The following is a 22,765-nucleotide window of genomic DNA, read 5'->3' on the forward strand; positions in this document are numbered from 1 at the left end:
AAACTCAGGTGTCTAGTCCAGTAACCAGTATAGATCCCAGCACACTGAAGCCTCACAAGGAAAAACTGTAGTTATTCCCTCTAATGCAGTTCCTATCTGTATGTGACTCCTCTGAAATGCTCTTCTCTGATACATGTGGCCACATCGTGCGCCATCTCCTACCCTGTTCTTCTCCAGCAGACCAGCTGAGGGGAGCTGCTGGCCGAAGCAATGTCTTACTGAGAAGGAAGGAGTTGGTCTGGTTTGTACGGTTCTGCCATGCAGAGTGTCCCTCAGCAAAGCAAGAGATGATAGGCTGTGGTGAATAGCAAGTTGGCTTTTCAGAATCACGGAATTTTTTGAGTTGGAAGGGACCTTAAAGACCAAGTTCCAACTCCCCTGCATGGGCAGGGACACCTTCCACTAGAACAGGCTGCTCGGAGCCCCATCCAACCTGTCCTTGAACACCTCCAGGGATGGAGCCCCCACACCATCTCTGGGCAGCCTGTTCCAGTGTCTCACCACCCTTACACTGAAGAATTTACGCCTGATCTCTAACCTAAATCTCTCTTCTTTCAGCTTAAAACCATTACCCCTTGTCCTCTCACTGCAAGCCCCTGTAAAAAGACCCTCCCCTGCTTTCCTGCAGGTGCCCTTTAAGTACTGGAAGGCCATTATGAGGTCCCCCTGGAGCCTTCTCTTCTTCAGACTGAACCACCCCAACTTTCTCAGCCTGTCCTCATAAGAGAGGTGCTCCAGCCCTCGGATCATTTTCGTGGCCCTTCTCTGGACACGTTCCAACAGGTCCACATCTTTCTTGTGCTGGGGGCACCAGAGCTGGACACAGTATTCTCGGGGAGGTCTCACCAGGGCAGAGTAGAGGGGCAGAATCACCTCCCTCAATCTCCTGGCCACACTTCTTTTGATACAGCCCAGGATGGAGTTGGCCTTCTGGGCTGCAACTGCACATTGGTGGCTCATGTCCAGCTTTTGATCCCCTAGTACCCCCAGGTCCTTTTCCACAGGGCTGCTCTGAAGCATGACCTTCCCCAGCCTGTATTCATATCTTGGGTTACCAAGATTTTACATTAGTGCCCTTGTTCTGGCCAGTCATATGCACAAAAGTACAGAGTTGACTTTTCAATTCATTACTGTAGCTAAAATAATTATTGTAACTAAAGTTAAAAGCTTTGACCAGCTTTGGGAAAGTGAAAGGATGCCACAAAAACCTATCAAAATCAACCCTGGTGTGCAGATGTCCTGAAACAGCCTGGCCACTGAGGTGCAGACAACAGCTTGATGTATGTGCATGTTCCTGCTTGTCCTGCTGTGAACTGGTCTGTCTGTCCATCCTAAGAGGAGTTTGAACAAAAGCTGGGGGAGGTGAGTGCTGCTGGGGCAAGTGCACAAGTAACTGAGAATGAAAACTCACAGGCTGTGCAATGGTTCGGCAGCTGCAGACATCGCTTTGTTTGAAAGCCAGGTGGGAGGAATCTGCTGAGAAAACTCTCCCAGGTGCACTGAAGAGAAGCAGAGGTTTTGCACAGCCAGGGTAAAAATAGGTGTGGTGCCTGACTCCTAGCTGAGGGACTGAGATGTCTGCAATTGTTTGTGGAGGTAGGGTTGGGATTTGCTCTCTTAGGTTTCTTCCCCTGCAGCTGAATATACCTGGCAGCTGCAGATAAAATGATGATGCTGTGTTCCCTTACTAGAGGCCAGGAACCACAGCAAACTCTTTCCATGTTTTATTCCATCTTTGTGTATGAGAAAAGGGTCCTCCAGCTATGTTTGGAGAGATGCAGCATATGCAAAATGTGCCTTCTCTTTGACTCAGACACATAATGAAGGGTATCCCATCACTGATAAGGAAAAATAAAACTTAGAAAAACTTGCACACTAGGGCCTGATTTAAACTTACTTTTCCCTGGCCTCAGAGTTTGAGGCTTGAAGTACTTGCAGATGAATGGTATTCATTTGCTAGGACCCTGGAAAACATTTTAAATGTTAGTTCTAAGTAGCGCTGATGCCAGCTACTACGCGAGGTATCTTCTGAGCTTCTGCTTGTTTAAATACAAGGTGAAGCAGAAGTCTATGATACACTCGTTCAGGATATACTGGCTTGAAAATACCACCCCAAGAAACAAACCCCAAATCTTACCTTAGTGTGGTTTTCATTATATTTGTGCTGCTTTGTTACATTACAATTTTTGCTTAGTATGTAAATTCTCAGCATGAGTGCGTTTTGTTCTATGTACATCTTAAGAATACAGCAGAAAACACCATCGCTTAGCACATAAACAAAAAACACATTATATGAGAGGTTTGTCAAAACACCTGTATACTAAGTTATATACAATTCTGGAAATCCTTCTTCCTTTGACTTCTAGCATGTTACTCCCCAGAAAACCAATGTGTTTGTCTTTAAAAGCCGAGGTACATGAAGTACGCAGATAAAACAACTTGAGCAAAAAAAATGAAATTAACTTTTCAAATTCCATTTTTAGTTTCAAAATAAGATGGTATGGATCACTGCATGATGCCAGCAATTTAACTTTAAAAAAATTTACATATATTTTTCTTAATAAACTAACTGTCCCTGATAAGGGAACACATGAATATTGCAAGTCCTAGTGGGGTCATTTCCCCAAAAGTTATTAACATGTCATACTCACACTGTGGATAATTGTATTATCCCAGGGTGCACTTACGTTGTATACTCCCACATACAAAAAAACCCCATGAGTAGAAATGTGTATTCTGATGGTTGATACATAGCTTTTAAAACTCAGATATTCACAATTCTCAGTTTTTTTTTTTTCTTCCTCTCTGATAAAAAGTCCGTATCGATTAGAAGCTCAACTGACTGTTGCGACGGTTTGTGTCTTCCCACCTTCCTCTCCTCCGGCCCCTTCGGCATCTGCTTCCACCTGATTGAACTTACCAATCTTTTTCAAACTCTCCAGCGCGGACTTCAAAGTGTCCTTCAGGCTGTTCTCCAGGATCCAGCCTTCGCTTTCGCATTCAGGGTCTTCAGGGTTTGCAATGCTCTCCAGAGAGGTGTGCAGAAGACGCAAGCCGACCATCACGGATATCTGCACCAAGCGATGGAAAAGACAAGAGAGCATCAGGCAAACCTTTACACCCTTATCTACGTCTTTGCCACCCTCTGCCGGGCTGACAGCGTGAACAAAATGCTAAGGGCACCAAACGGATACAGCTAAAGGGCTGCAGAAATCCTCTGCAAGGGAGGAGATCCTGGGGAGCTGGCAGGAGGAAAATGCTCCGTCACAAGTAGGAGCAGTGAGGGGGGAGGTCTGAGATCAGCCGGTGCCTCGGGGAGTGTGACGGTTGGTAAGCAATGAGCGCGTGCATCAGTTTATGAAGGGAACAGCAGCTTTGTGTGGCCATGTCCAGAAGGTGCCTTCCATGAACCCCCCACGGGGTAGACATCTCCTGAGAGAGATTTTAATGAAATCTTTGCTCCTGTGCAGTAGCTCTACATAAAGTTGGAGGTATGTGCAACAACGTGCTCTGCTTTGATCCACTTCATTTTAACCCTAAACATTTTTACTGCATGTTAATATGTTTGGCAAGTATATGAATCTGATCAAGGATGTATTAATGAATCAGCATCTGTGCCAAACAGAGCAGCATTAGGATTTGAGCCATCAGTTTGTCTGCTTCAAATTCTGGTCTTGTTTTCATATAGGTATGTGCAAATAAGGCAACCAAGGCAGGAGGTGATCTGTGTCTTGCTGGTTCCATCTAAAACAGATTTATGTTTCTGACTAAATCCTTACAAGTCCCAGCAGCCCTGAATGAGACTCTTTCTGCTGTTCTATGCTGGTGTAACACCCCTGACACCAGCAACACCCCAAGCCTGTCTCCAGGATGTTTTTAGCCAGTCTCCTGCCTTCTGACAGCATTCACAACAATCTAACTTCCGCCGTTGTGGTGCTTATGAAGAAAAGGGGTTGATCTGTGAAGCAGAGAAAGAAAGAAATGGCAGCATTCAGAAGAGCCAGCTTGATGAGGTGGAAGAGTAGGTGGTCAGGACAGGGGAGCAAAAGACTAGCTTAGTCTTTTGTGTGTGAGGTAAAACTAAGATCAAGACTACTTATTGCTGTTCACAACCTCATAGGATCTGTTCTGTAAGGGAAGTATGATGCCTCTGTTACCCTATTCAAATTCCCATGGAAGTGATTATCTCTGGTTTTCCTAAAGCCTAATGGTTAATCAGGTAGGCACCCCTGTGTGTTGCTTACTTGATGGCACAGCTGAGGCCCACGGAAAGCTGCCCCAGTCCTGAGAGGTGCTGCTTGCTGTTGGGGTGGTTGAGGTGGAGGAAGCTTGCAAACTGTCATGCAGGATTACAGCATTGGACAGCTGGACGGATTTGAAGTTGAGATTCAACCACATAGTGTGGCCAATTGCAAAATTCACATCTATTTTTTGGACTCATGGGACTGCTCAGACATGAGCTTCTGTAGTCCATTCATTAGCCTATCTTCCCTGGCCATCCTGCTTGTGTATGAACAGTGTCTTCAAATTCTTGGAAGACTAAAAAGTAACCATTGGTTAAGCTCAACATTTTCAGATGTTGATGCCTTCACTCAAGACCAGAAAGGGAAAAACATAGGTCAAACAAACAAACTTTGTCAAATACTTCCAAATCCAAAGGCAAATTTTCATCCTGTTCACCATAAGAATACATGACTTGCACCACTTTGGTGCTCAAAGAAGGTTCTAATGGCCCTGCATCTGGAAATTGTCTCATTTTGTTGTGGAGCTACCCAATACTATGATGAATTAAGTTGAAACAATATCTTATAAAGGTCACAAGAGGTGACCTTTACATCATACTAATCTTGGGATATAAAGATTTGTACATTTTCCTTTCAACCTGAGCCCCTGTTTCGCTGCTTTCAGTCATGGGGCTAATATCTTTCCTATTACTGTCTGTTGCATATAAAGATTAGTAAGACTGGATGCAAAAGATGGCCCCCATATTGCCCTCTACTTGTGCTACCACACTGTGTGTCAGCAGCAGCAGCTTTTTTTGGTGACTGCGTTACTAAGTCCCACTATTTGACAACAAAATTAGCTGTACTTACAGGCTTTCTGGATGGCTCTAAGTCATTAAATATGGTTATGCTTTAACATAGGAAGATGCTTGTGCAGAAGGGAGCAGATGATGTGCCCTCAAATGAGATTCTGTGACAACTTCTCTCTGTTGAAGACTTAATTTTCTTAAATAACTTGATCAGAAACGTTTTGGGTCATGGGTTGAGATTTGCTAAAAGCAGTACAAAATATTTGGGCTCTCCTCTCCTTCCCTGACCTGAGCCTGCCTTCTCTGCTGGATGAGAAGACAGTCCAGAAAGTTGAAGACAATTATCTGTCAAATTACTCCATGTGACTCCACTTGGGCAGGAGGGGTTGGACTAGATGACCACCAGAGTCCCTTCTAACCTCAACCAGTTTGTGGCTCTTGGTCATAGATCTGTGCTTAATCACAATTCAGCAGAGAAGGCCTGGGCATCGGGGTGCCAAAGCTAGTCCAGTCTCACTGGGTGATTATTACCCCTGCCCAATAGACAAACTGTCATGAAAACCCTTGTAATTTTACAGCAACTGTAAAGTGGCAGAAAGAACAAGGCCACAAGGTTTCTCCAGGGCTGGGTGGGTTTAGCCAGGCTGGGCTGGTGCATCCCCCTGCACCACAGCAAGCTCAGCCCCTTGATCTGCACCAGGAGAGCAAACTGTGTCCTTCTGGAGGGTCCTAGTTCACCTGTTGCCTGTGGACTGGTTAAAGGTTATCAGAAGTTCACTCCTAGTGTTGAATGCATCTGAGAGTTTACTCCCCAGTACATGATGTGCAATGCACCTCCTGCTCATGTCTCATTGCTCTCCTGGGTTCCCACTGCCTGGAGCTCAGAGCTGGGCTCTCTCTGTGGAACGACATGTGAAATAAATCTCAGGGTCTCAGCCATTGCAGTAGCTGTGGCCTACGTGTTTATACAGGTGAAGGACCTGGAGCATCTCAGGAACCAGCCGCTGACCTTCTTTCCTTCTGAAATGCCCTGTTCAGGGCACCGTTTAACCCCCCATTTCCTCTTCGCTATCTTGGGCAGGTCAAGATGACATCCAGGCTTGCTCTGCTTGACCTTCTGCAGTGAAGCCCATCTGTTTGCAAGGGTTTAGCCTGAGGCGGCTTAGCTAGAGCAGGGTGTGATCTTTTTTTGTCACCCTCATGATGGGTTGTCACTCCTGGGAAGCCTATAGCTTTTGCTAGTAAATGTAGCGTGTGCACAATAATAACACAATTCCAGAAAATACAACATGCTGCATTTTTTTTCCAATAGAAGTTTTACTGCTTAAAAATAGGGTTTAATTCTTCCTTGCACCTAATATACAAACCCTAAACCTAAATGGTCTTCCCTGAGGTCCCTACACCCATTTGACACGTTACCTTTTTCTACAGCTCAAAGTAACAGTTATGATTAGTGTTTCCCTCTGAGCTCTGTCCCACTTCCCACAGGTCAATACCAGGAGTTGGGACCTCTGCTGTTTTCCTACTCAGAATAAATTGTTTCCTACCCTGACTGCAATTTAAAGAAAGTGGTTATATTTCAAGGGCGGCTAGAGTAACATCTGCTTCCTGCTTAGCTTCCTCCCTTCAAAGTTTGTCTTAAATGCAGAGGGAGTTTGAGACCCAAATCTGGACCCTTTAATGGTAGAATAACAGGCAAATCATAAATATTCAGGAGAGCAAATTAATATAATCCAAATCATAGAATAATTTAGGTTGGAAAAGACCTTTAAGATCATCAAGTCCAACCTTTAACTCTACTCTAGCCTGTTCACCCTTAAACTTTACCCCCAAGCAACACATCTCTACAACTTGTAAACACATCCAGGGATGTTGTGTAAACAAAACCACCTCTCTGGGCAGCCTGTTCTAATGCCTGAAAACCCTGTCAGAGAAAAATATTCCTAATGTCCAGCCTAAACCTCCCCTGGTGTAGCTATTTCTTTAAAGCTTTGCCCTGAGAGTCCTCTGATTACCTGAGAAAAATCTCACCTTTTCTTTTAAAAAAGATGAAGGAAAAAAATTATAAGATCTTATTTCTCATTACACCACAGATGGAAAGTATTAGCTGGGTGTACTGTGAAGAGTTAGAAATAAAATACTGTATTTTTATCGCTGCTATTAGTATTAACGTGTCATTGTCATTAATCTCCTACAAGACAGCAGAGATATGTTACAGGTTCCCAGTCATGATTTTTCACAACTAACATTAGTATTTCTGTGCATTTTCCCCTGAGATTTTGCATTTCCTTCTGATTTTCATTTACAGCTGAAATTCCCCTCTCTTCAAGAACGCCTGATTTGAACTTGGTTTGAGACATGAGCTTTTCTTTCTTTTCTCACCAGAATAACAGTGCTACAAGGAGGTAGTACCAGTAGTACAAGGAGTATCTTTAAAATAACACAACATGAAGCAACTTCATGGTATTTTTTCTGTTCACAGATTAATAAAGTATTTATTTTCTAAAGACTGTCTTCATTCCTGGAAGGATGTTGGCCAGTACTTGTATCAAAATACAACGTTTTGTTTTGCTTTTTTTTAAACTTTAATTTGCATTTATTTAAATTTTTAAAAACCTGGCTGAATCATTTAAAAGAGGCATCACCATTTTCAGCAGCGTTTCAGGGGTTAGGAAGGATCTGCCACACTCAGTGTTGCACAGTGAGCTGCACCCTCCCTGTTTGCCATCCCACCCAGTCCTGCCTCTCCACACGCGCCGGCCCCCGTGCCGCTGCCAGCCCACGCTCCCTGCGTATTAGTAGTGACTAAATGCCCTGGCTGGAAAGCCAGCCATCTCCCAGGGGCAGAAGGACACGTTCTCCTCGCATCAAATGAGCTGTATCTTAGCAGCAAAGCTGTGCTCCGGGTTATGGTGCCCACAAACACCTGCACTTGGGCACAATCGGCAGCTGTTTGTGTACACATGGTAGTTGGGGAAGCAGAATAAAAGAAAACTAATCTGTCTGCTTCACCTAAACCACTTTTTGTGACCAAAACCATTAAAGGAGCTGATGAAGCATTTAAGCCAAATGCTGCCCTGAAGCTGGACACTGTGCATAGCTCTAGGTCTCATTTTCATTAGCACAGAAACCCCTTAACTGCACTTTTTGTTCCACAAATTGTTGCTGTCTCTTTCTAATGCGCTGCTTTGTGTGCTTTTCATTCCTCGCTAATGGTAACACATATAAAATTAATGCATTTGGACAGCTGAGCTGTCCCATGCTCTTCTCTGCTCAGCACCCTGCATTTGGCAGAAAATTGGTCCCTTGTTCCCTCTTGCTGTGGGATAATTGAGACTTTGGCCCCTTGCTTTGAAAGGGGGGTCTGTAATCTAACCCCCCTCATGTTTCCCAGCTGTGCCTCCAGCCTGGGACCACTCAGGCCTTACTCAGATCATCACTATTAGTTGTTTTCATAGCCAAAGAACGTTGGCAGATGATCTATTTTAATTAGATCTGAATTTAAACTTGAAAGTCTGAGCTGAAGAACACCCTGCCCCTCCAGAGCTGGCACTTGAGCAAAGCAGGGCAGGAGGGGAGAGGGTTACCTCAAAAAGCCAGACAAGAAGGACGACGGCACCCATGGAGCTCATCATGCTGCTGTAGTAGTGCAGGAGGGCTTCCCGACAGCCCCGGAGCCAGAGGTTGAGCTCCTCTGTTTGGTAGTCATAGCTGTAGTGAGCCGAGTTGTTGGTGACCTGGTACTGGATACAGGGTCTCGGGGAGCTGGGGTTGCAGCAGCTGAAGGGGACACCATCCACCAAGTACCTCCCATCCACGTTGCTTTTGATCCGACTATGAGCAAGGGCAGAAGGAAGCATGAGTGCACACACACACATAAAGCTATATCAGAGCAAAGTTGCATGAAGAAGGAAAGCAAAGGCAATGCAGATTTTCCACCGTGCATCCTGACACTGCCATTTCTCAGTATTCCCTGTTCAGTTAGCAGTGTTTGTCCTCAGTGTTTTTCCTCTCTAAAATCCTTTCCTATGTCAAGGCTACACTGAGACTATAATTAACTCTTCAGGATGGAAACACGCCCTCTTGGGTCACTTCTTCAAAGATATTAATTTTTATGAAAGTAAATGGTAGAGAGAAATTTCAGGAGGGGAAGTCAGAAAAAGAGTTACCACAACATAGTCATAGTAGAAAGGACCACTGGAGGTGACCCGAGCTTGGAAAAGGACCCACAGCCACCTTAGGACCCATCATATCCAGCTAGACTGTTGATCCAGCAAACCTAATAGCTTCTTGTTGATTATAATAGCTCCAGGCAGGGGTTATGCATTTATTCTTGGCTAGGGGAAAGTAGTCAGTAATTAAAATACTTCAGCAAAAGGTTGTTGAAAAAATTGTCCTGGCAGGAGGTCCCCAACTACTGCTCATTTGAGACTGTGGTTACTCTCCATAAACAGCCATTTAGTCTGGTGTCTTATGAGATGTTTAGGTTGAGAGATACTTAGAAGACAAACAGTTCCACTGACACTGCAAAAGAAGACTATAGTAAGAGGACTGCAACTCCCACAAATGGCATTTTGCTTAGAAAGTGACAGAAGGGAGAATCCCAGTGGTCTAGAAAGCAGAAAAAAATTCAGAGTCTCTTGCAGCTTTCTATATGGATATTTTAAAGTTAGGTGATTGCAGCAGCCTGGTGAAGCAAAATTCCACTTTGCAGTCATAAGCTAAATATAATAAATGTCAAATGCATTTGAGGCTGTATCTCTAGACGTAAAGTGTGTTCCAAGTTTGGCCTAATTCCAATTGATGTGCAAATGCTCTGCCAGTTTCAGAGGGATTGGATCAACTCTTCAATTTACAAATAACAGAAAAATCACATTGCAGGGGATGGGCTCCGACCCTTCCTGGAATCAAGGAGAACTTTGCTATTGACTTCAAAGAGTCAAGAATATCCCACCAGGAATGTGAAACGAGATAGTGCACCACCACGTAGTTCAAACCTTTAATTCACTCATTAACATCCATTTATGGATTTTTAATACCCTATTTCCTGCCTCAGTAGTATAAAGAAATTGCTATGAGTCTTGGTGCCAAAGAAGGCATCATTTATTAAGGACAATATAACCTCGTTTTCCTGCTGTGCTTTGCCCTTCCACTGCTGCTGGATTAAGTTACAGCTCTCAAATCTCCATATAATGCTGGCAAGGTGAACTTACTATGGTTTCAAGGAGTTATTTATACCCATGGGCATACCTTGGCAGTGCAAATACTCCCTTATTAAGTAGAAAATGTATTTGTTACAACCGTGCAGTGCAATAGGTTAAGCCTGTAACAGTTTTCACTATAAAGTCCTAGTTCAGAACTGCAAAAGCAATCAGACCACCCAACAAGTCAAAAAAATACGCAGAGAGACACACAAGTGAAATATCATTTGCACAGTCAGGCTGGGATCCCAAGAGATACACAAAGCTTTTTTCAAAACTACTTCAGACATTTTTAACACAGGCAGTATATTTAAAGGACAGATTGCTTCCAGTTTACAAGACCATTTGTGCAACCAGAGTATGAACATTAACGAATGATGTTCCAAAAGAATTCTGTATAAAGACCTCTTCCTTTGATGCTTAATTTTTAAAAGGTTGTGGGTATTTATGCTCACTGCTCATTTTTTAATTTCAAGAGTTCATTTGTTCTTGTGTTTATTTTTTACTTGAGCTTACAGCACCTAACCTGATTTTGAGATTACTGTCTCTTTGGGCACTGACATCAGAGCCATTGAGGTTTTTTCTGGTCAACAAACTGTCCTGGTTTGTACAGAGGAAACCAGTGCTGTTTTTATGTCAGGTATAAAAATTTAGGCACGAGCATGTGTATTGAACATATTTTTGTACACGAGAGAACTTAAAATGTGTCTGGCTACAAGGGACACTGTATAAAGCTAGGAATGTCAACGAGGGTTGACTCTCAATATTATCACAGTGCTAAAGCAATACATTGAGTGAACAGAAAAACACAGTTCTAAATCTTAAGACATATGAGTTATTGTGAAGCAATACTGTTCCTATTTGTTTCCATGAGACTGACAAATTGCCAGTATGTAAAGTGGAGTTTTAAGAGTGGTAACAACAGTACCTACCCAGGGAAGTCTTTTTTTAGGAACTTAGTAAGTTGCATTGAAATCAGCTTTAGGGAATAATTTTCTGTTGATTTTGAGAGAAGGTATGTATGGCTCAATGTAATGAGTTTATAAAGAGGTAAAAGACAGTAAAAATATTATTTTAAGTCTGTTTATATTGCACTGAGTAAGGGTAAGAATTATATTTTGGTGCTTTATATTTGATGGCCTGGACGTCAGAGGAATTTGTCAGGGGAGGAAGCAATCTAGCTGGTAATTTGGGTTGCTTACTAAGCAAGAGCAGAGAAAAAACCCCACAATTTTGTACAAAACATTCTCCAGTCAGGGCCTGTTTAGTATAATACTCATCAAATAACGATACTACGCAATACAAACCCCACTAAATCACTTACTCTTTCACTTCCTTGGAGCTGAAGTCCAGATACCTGTTGCTGATCCACTGAATTTCAAACCAATCTTTGAAGCCGTTGTTCCCACAGCATTTGAACTCAATTTGGAGCATGTCGATGGTCTTCTTCATGAAGCATCTTCCAGGGGTGTCTGTGTCCCGGTAGAACTTCATGCCATTCTTGAGCCCCTGGGCCAGCGTGCTGTCCAGAGAGCCCCGCATGAGAAAGCAAATCAGAGCAACGAAGAAAATGAGTGTGTTAAAGAAGAAGCATAGTGCCATGTAAGGTTTCAGCAAAGGCTTCCACTTGGCAAATTTAGTGGGATCCAGAGAATCGTGACAAATTTTGCCAGCAAAACCATTGAAGGCGCAGGATAATATACCCATCACTATCAAAGAATTGGGCACAAAGTGGCTTTCAGAATTGTCCATCACTTCGCTTCGCTTCCGGAGTTCAATTTTGAGGAATAATCCCATGCTAAAAACAAGGATTCCAGCAAACACTGAAAACCAGTTCATGAGCCATAGTCCCTGCGCTAGTTTTACCCGTTTCTTCTGATTGAATTTGACTTTCAGCATTGCCATCTTCCTAATGTGAGATGTTGGAAGATTTTGCAGCCTGGACCCCTCTTCTCAGCGTAAGCAACTCGAGGAAGAACCATTCAGGCATTGGAAGAGACCCCAAAGGGCACGGTGGGAAGTGAGACACTGCACAGTCCTTCCATCTTGAGCTCCTCTGGTCAGGCTTCAAGCAAGTAAAATATTCAAGGATCCCAATTAACAAATTCACATTAGTGAGAATAATGGGCAATTAGCACCTACAACTATTTCTGGTGGTTCCTTCCAAGCAAAGGAGAAAGAGTCTCAAGGTTTCAAATGATTTGATCTGGATCTGCAAGACGTCATTCTAATACCTTCAATCAGTTGATCCAATTTGGAGAAATGTCTGTCAACAGATGAGTGGAAATAATCCCTCATTTTACTAGTTAGTAGATTTGTGCTTTCTTCTGATAGGCTGCTGGGCAGAGTATGAAAATCCAGGGAGATAAAAAGAACTTTGCTGCCAGAAGAATATGGATCCTTTGAGAAAAAGGAAGAGAGCTTCAAGGTTAAAAAAGGCTGTTCAAATACAGAAATATACTTCCCTTACATGATCCTGATTTATTCACACCTACAGCCAAAACTACCTTTCTAGTTCTTAACCTTCTGTGTTGACCTGAGGTGACATTCCATGGCTTATCTGTTCTGGAAGCAGATAAACGTGTAGTTTACAGTGACCTATAAAACCCAAGATTGGCATTTTCTATTTACATCCAGGGCTTGTACCATTCCTTGGCTTTGGCAGGAGGGAAGGAGAAAGGAAAAGTTCAGAGAAACTCAATAAATAAACCCTGGGCTGAAATCTAGAGATGCTTAAATAAAAAGCAAGCTGCTGTGAGCAGCTTCCTGGACAACCACGGGGCCAGGGAAGGGAGCAGGGCTGCCTGAGGAGAGCTGGCACCCTACAGCAGGGATGAACCGGACCCAGCAGCTGGTGAGGGACCCTCAGACCATGGTCACTAGCCAGTACAAGGGATCCCTGAGTCCTTAGGGTCTGCCAAGGGACCTGCAGCCTGGCTCTGCTTTCTCACTGTAGCAGGATGAAAGGGAAGGATGCAAGCACTCCTTTGGTGGTGGCCTTCCTCCTTATGCTGCACAGCCATTTCAGGCAAACACGGATGCTGGGCTTTCACTCTTTCCAGAGGAAAAACTCTTCAGGAGTTTTACTTGCTTTGAAATATCACCTCCTGCTCCCTCCTCGGCCTGAAGAGGTTCAGAGCTATGGGGGATGCCCTGTGCTGACTCCCCACCTGCCACAGCAACACCAATCTTAACCTCAGGCAACCTCAAGCAATGCAAAATTAACCTGCAGGTGTGTGAGGGTGTGGGTGCAAATGTGGCAGGTGAGAAAGGAGCAGCCCCAGGACCCCACCTCATTCCACCTCCTGCTGCTGCTGCTGCTACTGCTGGCTGGGGAGTGCCCTGGGGGCAGCCTCTAGTGGCTGCCTGTAGCATGGCGTGCCAACCCCGGGGCAAGGGGAAAAGGTGGGGACATATGCTGGAGAAAGGTAAGTGTGGAAAATAATAGCTTTTTTTAAAAGCACTGAAAAACAGCCTTTTGGTGATCTGCTGCTGTGTGGTGGTACCTTGGGTGCTGCTTAGCTACTGCTTGAGATCCTGGAATGCTGGAGGCCTCTTCAGTAAGTACAAGGGTTATTAAGCTGCCTCTTTTTCCTGCTCTAATAAAAGCTTTTTTTGTGATGGACCTTTCCTGGCCCATCCAGGTGCTATTGCAGGGACTTGGAGAGTAGCTGGTACCCGGGGTCTTCCTAAAATAGGTCTGACTGTTAGCATTGCTGCTGCCCTTGGAGGTGAAGGGTGAGTAGCATTTCAGCCATCCTTATTCACAGTGTGCGTAATGTGTTCAGAACATACAGTTTTTCTTTGACCCTTGAGATGCTCATTATTTTATTTGCATTACTGTGATGCTTAGGCTGTAGCGTTCATTAGTGAAAGAACAAGAGTTACAAATCAATGTTGGTACTTGCAGAGATAGGAAATAAATATGTTGCGAATTGAGAGGAGCTTACAAAAGGTTCACAATAGTCATTACTGCTGGAAAACATCTCAACATATGGATCCTCAAGTAAGTCAGATAAATCAGATCATTATGTGAATGGAAATGCTGAAATTCCTCAAGTTGCACAGATTATTTTTTTCTTCTTGCTATTAATTTCTTTCCTTGTATGTGATGAAATTGGCTTTTTGGTACAGCACAGGCTGTGAGCTCTCTTGTGCAGATCTGATGGCTCTAACAGGAAAGCTGTGTAGAAAAAAGGCCCCAGTCACTAGAGGTGGGAAGAGCCTGATGGGAAGTACGAGGTAAGGGGGCAGAGCTGAGCAGCAAAAGCATGAGGCATAAAGGAGATTAAGAAATGTACTTGTCTGCATAAAGGTCTCAAATCCAACAAGTCTCTCCTCAGATACCACACTCATATGCTGGGAGAAATCCACTTGGGAAGAAGAAACAGGATGTCTATGAAGGGTGGTTAGAGGGGGGGGAAGGATTTTATGTATTCACAAAAACTTCTTGCACTAAATAATTTCTAAGTATTTTGCAACACCTGAAGCAATTCCAGGTAAAGCCACTGAGATTTGATCTTTGTCTACATGTAGGCTTTTATCCATGCTACCTCTTATAGCCTCAACAAATGCTAACACTTGAAGCTCTGTGTGGTGCTGAATAATGGTCTTAGTTTTCAGTTTTGGTTTGTTGGTTTTTTTTTGCATAGAATTATTTTATTTGGGCAATCCCAAACACAAATACAGGCTGGGTGGAGAACAGCCCTGAGGAGAAGGATTTAGGGGTGTTGGTGGATGAGCTCAACATGAGCAGGCAGTGTGTGCTTCCAGCCCAGAAAGCCAACTATGTCCTGGGCTGCATCAAAAGAAGCATGGCCAGCAGGACCAGGGAGAGGATTCTGCCACTCTACTCTGTTCTCGTGAGGCCCCACTTCGAATACTGTGTCCAGTTCTGGAGCCCTCAGCACAGGAAAGACATGGAGCTGTTGGAGAGGATCCAGAGAAGGGCCATGAAGATGATTAGAGGGCTGGAGCACCTCTGCTATGATGACAGGCTGAGAGAGTTGGGGCTATTCAGCCTGGAGAAGAGGAGACCTTATAGCAGCCTTCCAGTACCTGAAGGGGCTACAGGAAAGCTGGGGAGGGACAATTTACAAGGACGTATAGGGACAGAACAAGGGGTAATGGTTTCAAACTGGAAGAGGGTAGATTACATTAGATATTAGGAAGAAATTCTTTAGTGTGAAGGTGGTCAGACACTGGAAAAGGTTACCCAGAAAGGTTGTGGGTGCCCCATCCCTAGAAGTGCTCAAGGTCAAGTTGGATAGGCCTTGGACCAACCTGCTCTAGTGGGCAGTGTCTCTGCCCATGCCAGGGCGATTGCAACTAGATGATCTTTAAGGTCCCTTCCAATCCAAACTGTTCTATGATTTTATGATTCTATTATTTAATTTGCAGACATATAAGAGCTTTAAAAAGTTGAGTAACAGCACTGTGGTGAACTACAGATGTTTCACTGGCTTGAAAGGTCTTGGTAAGTCTCTAAGCTGGAGGAGGGCTGTCAAACCAGGTTTTCTTTCAAAAATGTTTAACCCAAGAACTTGCCCTCCTGACTCCCTGTGGAAAATGGCTCTGCACCTCAATGACCTGCACTGTTATTATAAACATTCTGCCAGTTAGCACTCTATTCAGGGCAGATTTGCACCCAGTTTGTTTCTTTTATCTTGGTAAGGTCTTCACAACCATGTCTCCCTCAGGCATTTCTTGTTCAGCCCCTTCTGATGCCTAATGCATAATGAATTTCTTTACGGTTTGTGTTCTTTCAAGGAGTTCCTTAGTTATTCTGGTGGCAACAAGATGCAAACCAGAGCTAGAGTTCTTGAGGAGACTTTGCATGCTTCAGTCTTGTGTTATGGAGGTTATGTGAGCATGGCCACCAACCAGGTTACACTGACAAATGGAAGCACAGCTGTGCTGGTGGTGCTCTGAACTAGTTGGGGAATCACCATCCCTGAACATGCCCATTCAATGAGCTCCTGTGAATAGTTTTCTCCCTTGCATCACGTTTTCATTCCTCCATCCTGCTTACCAGGGACAGTAGCTTGAAGCCAGCTTGGTTTCACAGCAGTTCTGACTGTGGCAGCCCCTCCTGTAGCATCACTCTGAGCCCGATGTTCCCTGCTACCGAAACCTTGCTCAGCTTGCACAAAGCATCCCAAAGTACCTCTTCCCATGGGTCGCTGGAGAAGGGGATTTTTGCAAGCTCTCGCTAGAATGTTAGACACGAAGGCTCCTGGCCTAGAAGAAGCTGCCGGGCATTTTTGTCCTGTCAGCACTGCTCATGACTTTGAGGGAAGTAACTGAGCATGTGCCGCCCTCCTTCCCCCAAGCCGTGATTAGCAGGGGGACAAAGCAGCTCTGAGAAGGCTGGCTTGCAAGTCTCCTTGACCCAGGAGAACAGAAGACAGCCTGGCACATCTCCTCAATCCAGCTGCCACATGAATTCTGTCCAAGCTTCTCTCTGAATATTTCTTACTTGCAGGCTTCAGAAGGGGAATTCAGGAACCCGGCCACTCGCTGCTGGCAGCTCAGGGCACATCGTCTCATGCTCCTTACTCTCTGGGAAGTAAGTTTGCTTTGGTGTGATGCACAAGACGCGCCCTGGTCAACTCATCTAGAGGCAAGATAGCACAAAATTCCTCACTTGTTGAAATCAGACATTCTCAGTAAAACTATTTCATGGCTTCCATACTTAAGATATGTTTTTGACCACTTGAGGAAACAGCTTAAAGCTCATCTGCAAACCGGGAGCAATTTTTCTGATGCTTTGTCAGTTTGAGGCAAAATGAAGAGAAGTATGATGAAGCAACAAATACTGGTGGCCTAGAATTTTAGTCTTTCTGTGATTAGCATTTACTCTCTAAGTAGTTCCAATGAATTAATCTAGTCAACTTTACAGTCTAGACCTGCCGAAGTATCCTCAACATCTTACTTCCAAAATATTAAAGTATGTGTCAACATAAGAAGTTTTTTATCCATCTAAGAAAACAGATGCTAAGGAATTACTTTAAGAAGTAGCTGATGTATTTTAAATACAGATTATATACATTAACTACTCTGTAAAACATTTATATATATATACTCTTACCATGCTTTTAAAGACTTCTAGTATTTAGTAAAATAGTAGTAAAAATTACTACTTTAGTAGTAAAAATTTAGTAAAATTTTAATGAGCATATAATTTATGCTCTAGTTAATTTAATAAAAATTTAATGAGCATATAATTCTCAACACATCTGAGTTACCACTTTGCACTAAATCTGACTGGAAAATGGATTCTCAAATGAGTAACTCTACTCTGGGGATATTAGCTAATATTCTCTCACATTGCACTTTCTCTGTACCTATCAGGGCTTGCAGAATACTGGGGGTTATAGCACAGGTGAGTAACACCTGGGCTTGTCTGCACTGGTGTTGTCAGGATGAAGTGTTCTGGGACACACAGGTGACAGCCTGCTAGAGCTCATAACAATTGTGACTCCCTTTTCCATATGTATTTTTAGAAAAATTAAACATAAGTGTTGTTAAAATAACTAATTATAGGAAGGCTTACACGTTTCCCTTTCTTCCAGACCTGAAAGAGCTGCAATTTCTCCACTGACAGGGCCTATGAACACGCTAGCAAACTGTTCTACTGTCCAACTTGTGTTCACATCCTACATTAATAGTAATGCAACTGTATTTAATTTATCCTAGTACAAATCTAGATTAGGAAATTAACATGTAAAAAAAGTGCATGGAAATGTGCAGCTGTGGGTGTGTATATACGAGTATACACGTGTATATATGAAGGTATAAATAGGTATGTATTTTAGGACTATAAAATACAAACAGGTATTTGCCTCACCAAGCTTTTTCAGACTTGCTGTTCTTAAATTGAGTTTTCTGTTTGATGTCATGCTCGAGACCAAGATCCAGTTACCTGTTTTGTATTACAAAGGTAATGATAAATCTTTAAGGGAAAGTAATTGTCCAAAACATCTTTAGTAGCCTCCTCAGAAGTCATCTTCCTGAGGAGCATTCTCTAATAATTTTGGTTGGACAAAAGTAAAGTACTGCTCAGGGGAGTGAAAACATTAAGAACTGGGATGTCAAGTGCTGACATCCCAGCACTTGGGGAAAATGCCACAAAGGAAGCATTTCCAGACTGAACTTGAAGTCTACCTTTCCTTGCTTTGACTCATGCTCTGTTTAGTGCATGGTATGGACCAAGAGGTGACAAAGGAATGTACTTACATGGCAGTCTGAAGTGCAGTGGGAGGCTGATACCAGCTACAGCCTCGAAGCAGCCTCCCCCTTTTGAGATTTGCCAGAGTCTTATCAACAAAGTAAATGTAAATGTTTACAGCTTTTGGCTGGCAGAACAAAGGCATTTCTGTAGTTCTTACAGGCTGAACAATGTGCAGCCCCAGACAAGAGGATGCTAAGGGGACTAATTTACCACTACCAGGATGCGTGGGGAAGATTAACTACAAAATCACGTTCTGTACTAACATGGATGTGTTAAAATTAAAGATACTCAAGAGCTTCATCTGCTCACATCCCTTTAACAACAGATATTTGAAATTATCTACAGCAAAGCAAGACTAAGGTTTTCATTAAATGCTGTTATGATACTGTCAATGCAAAGAAGACTCATTAGTAAAGGGACAACTGAAACAATTCAAAACAAATATATTTGAAATGCAAAATCCAGGTCAGTCAAAAAGTATACATTACTAAAAATAAAACTGAAAGTTGTAAAGAATATGTAAACATTCCCCCTTATTTTCTCCCCTTTTAAATTAAATATACTGAAAACAACTTCAAATAAAGTTTTTCTGCTCAAAACCAGTCAAGTACTCAAGTTTCAAGTACTTCTCATAGCAATAATGCAATTTTCAGTGGTCCAGCTAGCATTAATTTTCTATTAAGAGGCACATGTATGATGGTAAAGCAGCATAAATACTTTGCAGTTTTAAAGTACAACACTCAGCTGTGCTTTCTTGCAAAATTCCACAAGTTAAGAAGTGGTTTTGGAAACCTAGAACTATATATGGATAGTGGTCACATCACCACCCACAGGGCATTGTAAAAATAATGGTATTCCATAATGCTGTTATTTTTTATTTTTTTTTTAGGAGTGAAGAAATGAGGCTTAAGTTACTGTGCACTTTATACTAGATAACATGCTATTTTGGAACTGGAATATAGTTTCTCATATTCCCATTTTACTGACTCCCTGTCTACACTGCACTTAAGCAGAAGCAGGGTGCTGTAAACTAACATCACAGCACCACAAAGCCTATTCTCTGGCAGACAGATGAAACAACTAGTAGGACATACCTTAATGTCTCTCACCTGAAGTTTCAGACTGCAGTAGAGACGTTTAACCATTTTGTATAATGTTAATCAGCATTTACTGTATGCCCTAGAAGTCCACTCAAAGCACTCGTTCATCTCAAGTTAAAGCTATTTACAGAATGACCATGCTTCCACATACTATTTCCAGATGGTGAAGGTTCAGTATTTATATAGGATCTATATGTTCATTCATCTCAATATATTAGGAGAGCATTAAGTGGTCATTAGAAGACTTTTTTTCCTTTAGACTTCTCACTTGAAATAAAAGCCTAAGTAAAGACCTTACAAATTTAACCCACATCAGCTGGCTCAAGCTTAGGATTCATCTCAGTCTCCTACACTGTTCAGCTACAAATTCCTCCTTTAATTTAACCTTTTTGTATGCATTCCTTCACAGAAGTCCTGTGCCATACTCCCCGTAAAATACAGTGTACTGTTGCCTGCAACTTGAGAACCACAAAAACGTGAAAAACTTGTATTTAATCCTGTCATTCCAGTACAGTTTGTACTACTTGCTGCCAACTCAGATTCTGCCTGGGTGAGCAAAGGCAGCACAACAGCTCTAATAATACAGGGTCACTGTTGCTTGTGCCCCTTGCCCCACCTTAATTAGCAAAACCTCCCCAATAAGGTACTGCAGCAGGTGGCAAACTCCACAGTGATAGAGATTATAGCAGCAACTCGTGTAAGAAAAGGAAACTATATTTGACTGGTATTGTAGATTTAAAAATCCAGTCATACACTGTAATTCACAATTTAAAGACCTAAATGAATCATTTAATGGCACATTGGGGATGAAGCCCCACAGTTTATGAATCAATGCGTTTGCACCAGGATTTCTTGGTCAGCAGGGAACTGCCTGTCCCTGCAGTCAGTCCCAGCAGCCGATTCTTTCCTGCTCGGGGATCACACTCCAGTTGGGCGAAGGCTTGTCAGTCGCCAGCCAGTCAAAGTCATCCACCACGTTCCAGCTGTTCTTGTTTTTATCCAGCCCAGAAGACTCGAAATCTCTCTCGATACCAGGGTAGCTCCAGGTGTAAGGGGCAAAGGAGACCTTCGTGCAGTCCTCGATCACGGCTCGGCTGGTCACCTGCACGTAGAACCGGCTGTCGCGGGTGCGGTGGGTGCGGAGCTGCTGGCAGGCCAGCGCCAGGAGGCAATCCCTGCAGCCGTCCACCAGCACGGAGGTGGAGACGGGCCCGCAAAGCACGGTGCAGCCCCGGCAGTCCCGCACCCGCAGCGTGTTGGCGTTGCCGCGGAGCCGCACCCGGCAGCCGCGCAGCCCGGAGAGCAGCACGTCGCGCTGCAGCAGCTCGGCGGGGCCCAGCTCCAGCTCCGCGCCCTCGGCGCCGCTGAACCCGCAGAGCGGCGGCCCGTCCGCCTCCCCTTCGGCGAGGCCCTGGCCGGGAGCCGGCGCGGCGGCCGCAGGCTGGGCGGGCTCGGCGGGGCGCGGCTCGCTGCCCGGAGCCGCTTCTTTCTTGAGGGCCCGGAAGGCGAATTTCTTCTTGGGCTGCAGCTGCTGGCGGCGAGCGGCCAGGTCCGCCTGGAGCCGCGCCACGGCCTCCTGCCCCTGCCGCACCTCGTAGGCCGCCAGGAACCGCACGCTCTCGGTCAGCATCTTCTGCAGGCCCTGCAGGCGGGCGGCCGCCTCCTCCAGCGCCCCCGCCGCCAGCAGCGCCTCCACGGCCTCCCGCTCCCGGGCCAGGGCGGCCACCAGGAACTCGCTCTGCTCCTCCTTCACCACCTGCGCCTCCTTCTTCTGCCGCTGCCGCTCCACGCCCTGCTGCCGCTCCGCTTCCCGCCGCTGCAGCCGCTCCGGCAGCGCCACGGGGGACGCGGCGGGCGCCTCGGGCCGCGGCGGGGCCGGGAAGGCGGCCGGGACCTGCCGCTCCCCGCCGGTGCCCGCCGCGCCGCCGGCCTCCATCTTGCCGCTTCGCCTCCCCTCCCGTGACTAAGCGGCCCGCTGATTGGCTGCCGGCGGTCCCGCTTGCGTCGCCGCCGCTGATTGGCCGGGCTGGCGGTCCCCCCCCCCCCCTCCCGGCGGGAGGGGCAGGGGGCCGAAGGGAGGGGCCTCCTGCGGTTTTAAAGGGGCCGCCGCCTCTCTGCGGGATGGGGTGAGTCCTGCGGCAGGTGCCGCGCTCCTGGGGGCGCCGCCGCCCGCGTCCCAAATTAGCAGCTGGGCTATAAATAACCCCCTGCCCTCCCCCCCTCCCTCCCCTCTCTGTGTGCGCGCGCGCGCGCAAGGATCGCTTCTTCCCACCCTTCTTCCTCCCCCCACCCCTTTCCCCCCCCTTCCACCTCCCCCGGGCCGCGCCCGCGGCGGCCCTGCCCGCAGCCCGGCCCTGCCCGCGGCACGGCAGAGCGGGGCCGGGGGGCTGGGCGGGGGGCGGCCCAGGGCCGCAGCGGCGCTGCCTGCAGGGGCGGCTGCAGCCGCGGCTTCGTTCCCCCCCGCCCGCCGTTAAAAGTACAAGTCGGGCCGCGACGGCTGCCCGGGGCTTGGCTGGGCCGGGCCTGCGCTGCCGGGAGGTGTCGGGCTGCCCGGGTGGCCGCGGAGCCCCGGGCTGGCTGGGCTGCGTGAGTCCCGCCTCTGCGGGAGGCTGCACATGCGGTGCCGTAATGAGCCTGCCCGCGGTTTTTCCTCGTCTGTGACAACGCGGTCACGGGAAAGGGCTGCTCCTGCTTGCGGGCAGCTGGAAAGGTGCTGCCGAAAGGACTGTTTTGTCTGCTTTATGGTTTCCTGAGTTGTTTGGTTCCGAGGGAGTCTGTGCAGCTCTTGAGGGGGAGCCTGAGAGCAGTGCCTGCGGGTTGCTGCGCTGTGGAGGTCTGGATGAGGACCCCGCAGAGGCCTAGATGGAAACAAAGAAAAGAAGACTTTCTTTACGTGTCTAAGTTTTCTAATTAGCAGCTGTGTTTCAAGTAGATTTGTGGCAGGTACCAGGAGTTAAGTACACCTGCTCACAAAATAGCAGTATTCTTTTGAGAACTGCTCTTCTATTTCACGGGACTTCCAATTTTTGCAAAGAAAGTTACTGCAAAACACTCTTTTAGAAACATAAAAACATAAATTTAACTCCTGTCCAGTTCTACAAATATCATCCAAGATGGCATTTTAAAGTTACCTGTGGTAAATTAATGTAGGGCCTAAAGCAAAGAGTTGGTAAACCCAAAGCAGGTATTCTGAATTTAC

The 22,765-nt window shown here is 45.4% G+C and overlaps 3 protein-coding genes across 4 annotated transcripts in view; 1 reads left to right on the forward strand and 2 right to left on the reverse strand.

Annotated features, from left to right (window-relative positions):
- Positions 1–2,695: 2,695 nt before the first annotated feature.
- On the reverse strand, positions 2,696–12,767 carry PRPH2 (peripherin 2). Its single transcript, XM_051615941.1, has 3 exons — positions 11,558–12,767; positions 8,620–8,866; positions 2,696–3,071 (listed from the first exon to the last, which is right to left on the reverse strand). Exons 1-3 carry the CDS (start codon positions 12,136–12,138, stop codon positions 2,835–2,837), a joined length of 1,065 nt encoding a protein of 354 aa, XP_051471901.1. The 5' UTR covers positions 12,139–12,767; the 3' UTR covers positions 2,696–2,834.
- A 6,125-nt stretch (positions 12,768–18,892) lies between these two features.
- TBCC (tubulin folding cofactor C) lies at positions 18,893–21,725 on the reverse strand. The gene has a single exon (XM_051615942.1). It carries the CDS (start codon positions 21,500–21,502, stop codon positions 20,450–20,452), a length of 1,053 nt encoding a protein of 350 aa, XP_051471902.1. The 5' UTR covers positions 21,503–21,725; the 3' UTR covers positions 18,893–20,449.
- The window catches only part of BICRAL (BICRA like chromatin remodeling complex associated protein), a 49,205-nt gene continuing 48,117 nt past the window's right edge, over positions 21,678–22,765 (forward strand). For both annotated transcript variants that reach the window (XM_051615923.1, XM_051615925.1), the window contains exon 1: positions 21,678–21,692. The gene's annotated coding sequence lies outside the window, so the exon portion shown is untranslated. The remainder of the gene's footprint in view (positions 21,693–22,765) is intronic.

Source organism: Apus apus, chromosome 3, assembly GCF_020740795.1.
Source record: "Apus apus isolate bApuApu2 chromosome 3, bApuApu2.pri.cur, whole genome shotgun sequence".
NCBI classification, from domain to species: domain Eukaryota; kingdom Metazoa; phylum Chordata; class Aves; order Apodiformes; family Apodidae; genus Apus; species Apus apus.